This window comes from Spea bombifrons, chromosome 4 (genome assembly GCF_027358695.1).
Source record: "Spea bombifrons isolate aSpeBom1 chromosome 4, aSpeBom1.2.pri, whole genome shotgun sequence".
In the NCBI taxonomy this organism is placed as follows: Eukaryota; Metazoa; Chordata; class Amphibia; order Anura; family Pelobatidae; genus Spea; species Spea bombifrons.
In genome coordinates, this window is record NC_071090.1 from 69,092,653 (window position 1) to 69,104,932 (window position 12,280).

At 39.4% G+C, this 12,280-nt stretch overlaps 1 protein-coding gene across 1 annotated transcript in view; it reads right to left on the bottom strand.

Moving 5' to 3' along the window:
• The window catches only part of CHCHD3 (coiled-coil-helix-coiled-coil-helix domain containing 3), an 88,558-nt gene that overhangs the window by 56,177 nt on the left and 20,101 nt on the right, over positions 1-12,280 (bottom strand). Inside the window, exon 4 of the mRNA XM_053462197.1 lies at positions 8,825-8,969. Within this exon, the coding sequence (XP_053318172.1) occupies positions 8,825-8,969 (145 nt within the window). The remainder of the gene's footprint in view (positions 1-8,824; positions 8,970-12,280) is intronic.

Consider the following 12,280-nt stretch of genomic DNA (forward strand, 5'->3'; position numbering starts at 1 on the left):
ACTTTCGCTTTTATGCAAAAGTATGTTAATATGAAATGCTAACAATTGCTTGATACACTGTCAGAAATGTGGAAGCGAGTCATGCAGAAACACTAAAATAATTTGTTATTGAGTCTAGAGATTTGCAAAACTGCAGGCAATTCTCTGCAAGCAATTAAAGTGCAAACCAAAGGCCTGTGATTTGCAGTAATAGCCATGGTTTCAAAGAAACATTTTAAAAGTACCTATTTACGGTCTGGTTTAGCATTAATGCGATTGTCAGTCATCCAAGTACACTGGTGTTCGGCTTGCAATACTAAGTTTAACCACGGCTTTGCAGGAAAATGGTTTTTCAGCAAGCTTTAGAAGTATCAGATTATTGTGATGCTAAATCAATGTGCAAGCCATGATCTTCTGGATTCTGTTTTTTGTAACTTTAACTTTTACATTTCCCAATTGGTTTCACATCCACACTGAAATCTTTGGTTAAATGTAACATCTGGCATTGGAACTGATGCGGTTACAACGTTCAGCAAACCTAAAAAGGTATTCATGGACGCACAGCCACCGCGGACCTGTTGATGGTTATATAGAATTTAGGACATGCCACATATAGCAAAGAAAGGGAACAATCGCAACTCTTCGCTCAAGGAAATGGCCGGAATGGACGGGCCAGTTCTTCATTACCAAACTTTGCATTTACGTGGCCTACATTTATTAAGACATGCGCTACCTCGGTCCCACCGTCCCGATAATCAAAACCGACTAGCAATACATCATGGAAGTTCCACCATCACCAGGGCTGCAGTAAGACGTACCTTTAACTTGCTTTGTCAATTGTGATTCATGGCCTAAGTTTATTTATTTATTTATTTCTTAGATCAATTATTGCTCAGTATTGCAGAGGCTGCAATGCATTAAATAGCCCATATTTCACAGTGTTGTAATAATGCAATAATGGTCACATGAATTTCCAAAGTAATCAGCCTGTGTAATAAATGTATTTATAATGTCATCCCTTTAGCCTCCGCACTGGCAGAAATATGAGGCTGCGCTGACAGCTCACATATTCTGATGGAGGCTTTCAGCAAACGGGATTTTTTCTGCCGGCAATTAGCTGCTTTAGTTAATATAATCCAACATTTACAAAACAGCCATCTAGCCAATATATAAAGTCGTTCCAGTAATTAGTGAAACATTGTTATTGATTAAGATTTAATATGGCAGCGGCTGTTTTGCAGTGTACTACATAAAAAAGAATGAGTTCTAATTTGTCAAAGGACAATTCTTTCTCAGAGTCCATTCTCGACACACTGCCGTTAGAATTTGATGCTCTATTAATTTTCTAGCGTTGCAAAAAATGAAATTTAATATACTCATGCGGCAGGATTGGGAGTACTCTTGCCGGCTGCCGCAGCCGCCTGTTGCTGCCATCCTAGATCTAAAACGATACGAGAGACTAGGATCGTTCTTTCTGCAGCCATGCATTGCATTCTGGAGTTGATTTAGCAGATCCATCGCACATGAAGCAAAAGTAATGGCAAAAAAAACTATATGTAGGGTCAATAAATTTACAGTGATTGCTAAAGTCACTCGAAATAATAATACAAAAATAAAAAAAGTTTTATTTTCAATGACAAAAATTAATAATGTCCCGAGGGAATCCCCCACCTTAAATAAAGGTCCACTTTCCTCGAACCCCTATTTTTTTTTTTAAATACTTACATTTTTGCTTTTCTTTTTCCCCACTCTCCTCTGACATGACGATCCTCGCCCCGTCACGAGGAACTCTTCTGTGAGCCCCGCCCCCTTTAGCATCACGTCTTGAAAGGGGCGGGGCAAAGAGCCTCACTGAGGCCCTGCCACTCAGCAGCATGGTGTGTGCACGCCTAAAGCCCCCAAAAAATGAAAGCACTATGTGAGCGTTGGTCTGCTAGCCCACCTGGTGGGCAGACCAAGGTTCACGTGGTGCGGCAGTGAGGTGGTAAGGCCGCCGTGTGTGCACGCCGGCTGCTTTAAATTTTATTAAGCGGCCGGCTTGCACACGCTGGCTGTGCCATGCCGCACATTTAAGTCCAGCGGGCCGCGGCCGAACGTTGGACGTCCCTGACCTAGGCGCCAGGACCTTGCACCTGGGATTTGTAGAGCCCTGTGTTAAGTAGAAACTTTTTTTAGAAATACCTTTACAAAAATTCTGAATGACTAAAAAGGATCTTAACATTTTCATTGCATAATGACAAAAAAGCACCCTCCATAATAGGTGCCTTTCCTACTGGAACACAGCTACACTGGCAGAGCATTATGGGATTTGTAGTTTAACAGTTAGAATTGTAAACTGCATTAACAGCAAGGGGGGAGGGGGGATTCAAAGATGATTCATTAAACTGCCAGTAGTTTATCATCCAGGATGCAGCAACAAGAGCAGAACCGCTACAAATTATTAATGTTATAGAATAGTTAAATGAAGTAACAAATGGATTTTTTCCCCCTCTCGCTTTCCACCCGATAGAAACGGCTGCATGCACACACAAGTAATCACAACGTTTCGAAAGCAAGCCACATACTCGTCCTGACATACGCATCCATTTTCAATATCGCACTGCAGGGGGAAGAGGAAAAAAAAAATAGTCATTCTCCGCCAGACGTAGAATATTTCCCATACATCAGAACGCACACAGGGCAAAAACAAGAAAAATATGCATAAAACGCAGCCTAACACAGTAAGTAAAAGTTTCCATATCGTCCTAATTGAATGCACGGATTATGTCGCAGTAATGGTACATATATATCATATATTAACATTTAAATGAACCATACTTTTCTCAGGAAGTGATGGGATGTATAACCCTTTCAGACCTCATTAGGTTATCTCACAAACAGGAGACGTGCGATTTGTACACAGCACGAAGAACTCAGCCGCTGCGAAAGCTGCAAGGAAAGCCAAGATCACACTAAAGCAGAGAGCTAGCACTTCATCCCGAATAACACTCCTTACAGCCTTCAACAATAAACTTGCCCCCTGCCACGCATCTTGCGGTTTGTGTTACCTGCGTTTGTGTTACCTGCACGAATGCATTCCCAGAATGCAAATACCTAGTACACAGAGTATGAAAAAGAAAAGAAAAATCTATAGACCGAGCAGATGTGTGCAATAACGTAGCTAATTTAACGTGCACAAAGAAAATGAAAACACCCAAAGTAACAATGAACATCAGGGGCTCTCGCAGAATGTTCACGTAATAACTTTGTTTGGCTTCATAAACACATTCATGTCTTCATTCAAAGAAGGAATCCTTCACTCCCCAACCAGAGGCGCAAGCAAACTATACAACTAAACTACTAAATGATAAACTATATTCTTTGGGAAAGAACACTTCAATACTTTGGTGTAATAAAAACAGCCGCATCCTAATAACAGGAGAGTGTGCGGAGTACTAAAGCGGTGCAGAAAGCCAGCATGGGCAAGCACTTAGAAATATGTCGTAAGCGTGGGTGTGCGGTATACCATCGGGACACATTAACACATTAACATATAACAATCTAGTCTCATATCACACGCTGACAGAGCCTGCACGCGGGTTAAATGCAGAGATGACATTTGAGGCATTCCTTTCCCGCAGGACACATGTATCAGTTTAGTGGAGACCCTGCTGAGCTTTCTAATGATGTCCTCCTGCTCCGATCACACATACTGGGATCCACGATGCAGGGCTGCAGAGAGTTTCATCAGAGGAAGAAAGGGAAACAAACGTTCTCCTTCTCCAAAAACATTTACAAAAAATAAAAAACAAGTTGTAAATTAAACATACATTATAGACTGATGAAGCTCTGCAAACAGAGCCCTAAACAGCTGGCGCCAGAAAGCCATGGAAGCAAGGGATGGTCTTCACAGTGCCTCCTAGAAAAACCATGCTTGCTATTGAACATAGATGTGTCCAGCCTTGGGACCGGTGTCTTAATATCGTGGGGGTTATGTAAAAAGAGCAGCTCAGGCGTAAAGCTGTAAAATCGGATTATATATAATATAGATTCTACGAGAACGTATTCTAAGCTCCCAAGGAGTGAATGGAACTACAATTTCCAGATGAGTAGCAGCGTCCGCTTCCAAAAGTCCAAAAGAAAATGGTTTTTGCCATAATAATAAAAACTGGCCAAAAAAAAAATTTAACCTCATTTAGGCCCAACAAGCTATGGAACGTTCCTATAGGTTTTGTGAGCGTCCCAAAACGAAAATGCAATAGAAGAAGAAGTAGATTTTTCCCTGTGTAAGTGTCACTCGCACTTCGAGTATCAAAGCCAAACGAAACAGGCAGCAGCCTTTGTCTACATCATAAACGATATTTTCTCTCTACGGTTTCTTTATTGATGTATCCTACATGCCCTGGTTGAAATTATTTCGAAAAGAAACCATTAAAGGTATGCTAATGACTATGAATTGTGACAGATGCTGAAGAAACAGGCCTGTTGGCTCAGGCACGGCACCATTAACTATCTATCATAAAGTGCTCTGAACTTGCTCATTTATTACAACTGCCTAGCCTACGGGGAGGAAACAGTGAGGGGTGTGCGGTCTCGCAGGCAAAAACACGCAGCACTTACTTATCCTAATGTTCAGATCCCTACTGTTTATCCGCATGATAATTAAGAAAATGAAACACTGTGAAATATTATTTTACAGTCATAAGTAAACCTTCAACTGCAAAGTACGCCTCAAAAAACATGTTTTTCCATATTCCCATGTAAATGTCAGCATTATGTTATGCTCAGTGTCGATGAGAAAAGTCTTGTGAAGATACTTCTCTACTCGTACCACGATCACTTTATTATTATTATACTGTAATCTGTAAAGCACAAAGTAAATAAAAACATACATATATACTCAGTGTTTAATGCAGTCCCCCCCGGGTGCCACGCATCAGGGGGTGCCATCAGGCCGGCATCGGGTACGCACCCCTCCAGAGGAGCAGGCTCAGTTGGGGAGATCAAGGATGCAGACCCTACGATCCTGCTCCCTTGCAACATGCGCGGCAACTGATGCTGCGGGTCGGGATTTGAGGTCATATCCCGGCGCACAACACTGAACCCCGCCCACCACCTTCCTGAATGTGTCTAATTATAAACTTGTAAAAAGGAAGGTGGAACCGGGAGATGCAAAATTTGTAGTTTGCGTGGATCTGACAGAATAGAGACACTGGCGCCCCCCATACTGTCGGCGAGAGATGGCAAGAAATCAGTATGGTAAATACAGTTTATTTCTCTTAGTTTTACAACCATTTGTTGAGTTCTGTTATTTCTGTCCTGCCTCCCAGCACTTATAAAGAGAATTAACGGACAAAGATCAGAAAGTTCTCTCGCCGAGACCAGAACAAATGTCTATTATTTGCGCTATAATATGGAGGATTTGCAGAGGGAATGATTTCAAGAATCATCGTTACACTGGGCTGTGGAACATAATTATACTGTTAAGGCAAGGAGTACACAAATAACCGCTGTGTACAAGAGGGATAGTAAACACAAAGTAAAAAGTTGAAGCAACCCGAACGCATTTCCAGGTAGATAGATCCAGAAAATATTAAGCCACTTAATGCGCCGGGAGCTTACATGGAAATCCAATTAAAACGGAATTCCCCCAGTGTACCGGGATTTACCATGATACTGTCGCCCCAGGAAATACAATACTTCCTACAAAATACTAATCAATTTTCCAGTAATATACCCTGGGAACTCAGAAATTTCCTTAATATTACAAAATGCTTCACCCATGACGTCGTCCGATATGCAAAGACGCACAATAACACACAGCTACCATATTACAAGTATATTCACGTTGTAAGGTCTCTTTAAAATGGCATTGCTCTTGCTGAAGGACAACATATCTAGAAGAAAAAGCAGACCTCTCCCCTCGCTACCCATACAACTGCTCAGGAAGAGGCAGTTACTTAATATAATATATCATATAATATAATATATATATATACACACACACACACATATAATATTTATACCTTATTATTACACAAATATTCAAAATAACCCATATAGTTAAAAATTCCAGGAACAGGGAAGGCTACAGGTCAGAGACATTTTGGTTTTAAAAAGGAATTCACAACATCTGCCGTTTTATGACATGGTGTATTAAAAGGAAATGAATCAGAATATATCCAAGGAGCAAGTTTCTACATACACATCTCTGGGGGAGACTCAGGGTTTATTCACCAATGTGAGAACCTACAAGAGCGAAGCCATTTGAATTCTCTACCTTTACCAAACATTATTAAGGGCCATCCATGGACGCCCTCTGCAATAAGGGCTAAGCAGAGCCTGCAGAATACAGTCAATGCACCAGGCAGACTCCTTATAAACTCACCTACCAACACCAACTTTAGCGAATCAAGAGCAGATGGATATTTCCTTTACAAGATTTACAAAGATCCTTGCCCAGGCTAATCATTGATTCACTTATGAGCACAACATATGACAGCTTTGATGGTCGGCTGATTAAACATAAAACATCCGTTTTCAGGAAGGAACACTGGAGCCTAGTTTACAAACGTATTGATGCAGATGAACCCTCATAGGCTTGAAATCCATATCATATCCCTTAGGCACATCCGTGAGAAGCCCTATATCCACCATGTTCTCTGTATAAGTAAGCGAACAATAAATGATGTAAATTACTCATAGAAGAGCATTCTTAATGTCCACAAAGAGTTTTTATCTTTAGACATAAGCATTATCTGAGATGTACTGATGGCATCTTACTAAATCAGAGAAAACATGTTTATTCTAGTTAAACATCTAAGCATAAGAAAATAAAGTAGAATCAGTAGAAACCCAATTTATATTCCCTCGCTCCTTCAGGACCGCTGTGACAGAAGGGTTAAATGTAAGAGGCTTATGGTGTTTTGCAGCCATAATTATCGGAGTGTCAGTAACAGATATGATGCCAGCAGCTTTATTTTGTATTTCAGGCATTACAGTGTCATGCTGAAAAGTGTCAAGTTTTAAACTGCCATGGACACCGAAAGGTGATACGGATAGAACGAGTATGAAAGTTTATAGCCCATACTCACTCTCTTAATGGAGGAAACAGGCTGAAGAAAAGTCTGTGTTAATTTGTAAAACACCTTTCACTCCGAGCAGTCTGGAGAATAATATAAAGTCAAAGTACCCTCTCGGGTCTTTCTTTAAGCCGGCAGCTTTTGTTCTATTTTTGTGCCTTGAAACTGCTTTTCTGCTCTGTTCATACAGCTTTTACATATTTCAGAATCATTCCAAATGAGCCACATATCTACTAAGATGATTAGTGAGCTAAATGGCCTATGTAATAATCACTGCAGGTTAGTTTATCTCTTCCATTAATGAACTGTGCAGGCACCATTCCACCAGCACAACCCATTGTAAAGCTATCACGCGTCTCATGCAACTTAAACATTTTCGCCTGCGTCCATAAAGCGAATCCACACATGAATCAAGAGTTTACAATGTGACAAAAATGTGGGCAAAAAAATACTTGACATGCTCTGGAGGCTCATGGAACCATGTTAAAAAGGGACAATTTCGTGCTCTACCCTTTCGCGGTAGTGCTCCGGATACCTGGTTAACAGAGCAGAGAGTGGGGAAAAGCCCCCAAAGAAAAGGACAAGAAATAAGAGTGTGTGAGTGAGTGTGAGTAATGTCTATATATATATATATATATATGTCTATATATATATATATATATATATATATATGTCTATATATATATATATATATATATGTCTATATATATATATATATATATATATATATATATATATATATATATATATATATAATCTGCTTTACCAGCTGTGTCCAATTTAGTTCTTTCAAGCACGATGCTATTTAACCATTAACCAATTGAGCCCAGATGCCGATTCCTCTTCGCGTTATTTGGGAGTTTGGTTATTGTGCAGCTATTTACATGGCTACATTTATGTTATATTGAGCATAATAGTAGAGCTCATTAGTGCAGCAGGTTGTTAATTGCTTAATTAATACATTATCATTTTAAATTGATCACTGTATTAAAGACAAGCTCTCAGTGCAGGATTTTTGGAGCGAACTTCACAAAATGCTCTCTGCACCTGCTCCATTTTTGTGCCAGCTGGATCCAGCGCAGACGCTGTATAGTTATGGGGGGGGGTCCTGATAAGTAAATTATGTTGGATGTATATCTAATATAACATTTACATGGTGATATATGGTTTAAACAAGGCAAACAAGACATTTCTATTTGTGTTTATAACAGTAATACATCTACAGGAGGAAAAAACTGAAAATACACCTGTTCTTGGCAATGTGGGACTGAACAATGGATCAATCACTGCTGCAGATGTGTGTTTCGAGAGCAGGATTACAGGAGTTCTGTCTTCGTGTATAGTGAAATATTATAATACATACATTTATGTTATACCCAACAATAAAACGTACACTTTAACTCAATTATGTGCGTTTGCAAATAGTGTTTTATTTTTGAAAACATTCAAACTGAAAAGAAAAACTACTTTTTCTTTACTCTTCCACCTGAAACAAGACAAGAGCCACACGCAGTTTGTCCAGAAATCTAGTAGTTAATCAGCACTGCTTTGCATCAGACCATTAGCGAATTCACTTTTGTGCAGTAAAATATATTTACTTGGCCATCAGCGTCAGAAGATTAAAAATATATATATATATATATATATAAATATATATATATATATATATATATATATATATATATATATATATATATATACTTATGTGATAACGAAGGTGTTGTATGCTAAATGGCAGCTTTTCAAATATGAAACTCGCCCGCTAAGCAATGGGCAATACTTACAAAGGTCTTCGATTTGAGACGCTCCTCCTCGGTGGCTGCTTTCTCTCGCAGCACAGCCCTGGTGAGTTGCTCTGTGGAGGACGCTCGCTCTCGCTCTAAAGCTCTCCCAAGTTCATCCTGCACCAGTAATTTGCCTTGCTCCAATCTATGGAAAGAAAATGCCTTAGGTGAATAAAGTGCTAATAAGTCTTCCCCAGCTCATATGACTAACCAAGCATGTTGGGAATCAGGGACAATCTGCTTGCTCTCTTCCTGATGTAAAGACTAGGACCTTAATCAGTACTTGGTCTTGTATTAGATTCTGGATAGCCATATGATAACATTCCTCCTGCATATGCAACTTGCTGGCTCTATTCACATGGACTTCAATGCTTTACAGGGAAATAAAAACTGAACAAAAGAACTGTCCCAACTGAGTCAGCGCTTACAGTAAACCTCATTGATCTGCAGAATAAATAGGATACAGGGCAGGGTTTTACCAGGGTTTTTGTCGCTGTTCTGTTCAATGGCAAGTGACAAACACAAAGGGGCATATATCCAGGAGAACGCAACATAGCAAGTGCTTTGATTAGCTCCGTTACAAAAGCACAAAAAGGACAGCGTTTTACACACATTTGTTTAGCAGTGAGCTTTAACCTGCAATTATTAACAGAGGCCAACGAAACACACCACCACTTCCAACCCCATCTCCATGTGTGCCAGTGACAAATGATTCAGTTGTAGAACGCTTCAGCTGTTTTAAACACATAATTTGTGCTGCAATAAAATGTTTTAATGCGGCTATAAAAATGATAATGTATTTAAAGGGGCACAGCAGTACCATATGCAGACCCCACTAACGAAGAATGCATATTAAAAAGGTACTTTAATAGGTATTTTAAGTTGAAAGAGAAATACAACTTACTTTTAAGAGAAGCTGCAGATCCAGAACCGCAGGAGACCGTCACCCCCTCACCCCTCTGTTGTCTGATATTCCTGCCAGTTTGGGCTGCTAAAATATGCCGAGTGTGCCTGTGGGGGTCTCATAAGACCCCTTGGAACTCTGATATAAGCCAAATACATCTGTGCAGTAGTGAGTATTTGGCCATTAAATTAATCAATGTATCTAACATTTATTTAATTACCATCAAAGGTATAAATATCACTGTTAAAAACGGTGTACGTTTTCTCAATTTCAATACAACTTGGTCAAGCCCTACCTACATGAAGCAGCACATAGGAAGAAAGAAAGAATATTTCATGGAAAATTTAAAAATCATCTTTTCTTATCTGTAAAAATGAAGCTGTGCTTAATATGTACATATAAATTCTATTGTTTCTCTTTAAAGGCAAAATATAAGGGACAATCCATTGATTGAATGGTGGAATTAATTATGCTACGGTATAATGGTATATATCTCCCATCACGGTCAGCCAACATCTTACCAAATGTGAATATCCCCCTTCGAAATGTCTAATCCAGTGCAAGGTCATAGAACAGTAATTAATAATACAGCGCCAGACAAAAATCTGCCACGGCATGAAGCACACTATCTTAAAACAACAAAATATAATATAATTCAGCTATCAATCAGCTGGGCTTCATTACGGCACCTGTTATTTACCAAAGGCTATCAGTCCCTGACACACAGAACAATTTCTAAATGTAACCATACCAAAGAGGAAATAATTGCAGCAAGGGTAATTCACTCAATTAAAAAAAATAAAAAAATAGGGGGGAAGAAAAACATAAAACCTATAATGAAGCACGTTCCCACTGGATTCAATTACTTGCGCAATCACAATGAAAGTCAATATTGTAATTAAAAAGTTCGGTCTTCCTTGCCACACTATGGGAATCGGAAATTTCACACGTAGGGGTTCACAAGCTGACCGTATGCACAGAGCTCAGAGTTTCTCAGCCCGATAATGAATCATTGATCGCATATATATTTCACACTGTTTGGAGTCTGGGTCACTGGACAAAACCGGGTACCAAGCGGAGCCGAGCAACACTACTTACGGAGGATTCATTTGGAAAACCGATTTCACTATGCATTATAAAAGGACCGTCACCCACATGGCTTCCTCGCAAGAAAGCCTGAGAGTTGACTCTGTATAAGGCAGAGCTGCATTGGAGAGATGAAAGGTTTTATTGATTCAGCTATGCATTATCCAGGGTCCGGCCCTCCTGCAGGAGGAACTCACCACGGCTGGCACTTTAGACTTTACACTCAGATATCTACAAACTGACACTTTTAATCTGATAAAATGTAAATCTGAATGATAAAAACAAAGAAGCAGCCTCAATCGCAAAACACGCACTTAAAAATAATAAAGTTTTGCCATAGCAAACAAGTTGATTATAGTGGCAAATAAGACTGTCACTATAATGGTGCCATTGTCAAAACTAATAAATCTTAACACTCAAAATGAACTTAATCCTAAACCTTTTAAAATGGCATTGTTATATTATTGTCGCATTAACTAAAAATTCCAAGTATGTTGTCCTCGACACAGATCTTGCATTTGATAAATTAGTTTTCTGGCTGGCATTTGAACCTTTGTACGTTCTTCCCAGATTTAATAATATTTGGAAAGTGCTTTAATTGCAATCTTTAATCTGTATCGGAAAAAAATGCACTTCCTTTAGGAGAAGTAGCAGCTCCAGAGCTGCAGTAAACCATCCCCTCCCTTTGGGATACTGTTTTCTAGTCACGGTCCCTTATGACTGCTTGAAGTAGCAAGAAAGGGCCCCACAAAATCAATGGGAGCTCTCTCCGTCTCTCTGTAGGGGCGATGTTCATTAGACCCCCAGGAACTCTTACACAAACAGCGCTGATTATAGCACACAGGTATGGTGGTAAATCGAAGACAGGTATGGTGGTAAATAGAGGTCTCCTGCAAGTCAAGGACTGGAGAAAGAAGCAGATGCATGGAGGTTTCTGCTGAACGCCTCCATGATTTACAAAGGGGAGAAAACAACGTAAAGGAGACGCTCAGCTATCATAAGCATTTAAGTGCAGATATGATGGCTGGAGGGTCCCTTTAAAGCCTGTTTTATTAGACCACCAACTCAGCTGAAAAACATGACTTGAAATAATAAACAGGATAATATCAAACTAATGAGGTCAATTTCTAAACCTGTCAAAAGCAAGCAACACGATGATTGATAGAATTTTTACCATTATTCAACGTCTAATATATTTTCTACATAAAGCAAAACTAATAATACATCACTTGCAAGTGGGAATACCGCAGCCTAACCTAAATAGCAGTTATAATAAAGAATTTAATCTTTGCTGTTTATTCTCTCAAGACCCAGTCAAGGAGACTAGAATAAACATGTTATTAAAACTAAAATCAATAAGAAAAAAAGGCTCAACGTGTACCAAACCACAAAAGGCTAGGCCCCTAGAATTGATTTTAATATAACATTTTTTGCTTATCCTCCCCGAAGGGTTCCTTTTGTAATAC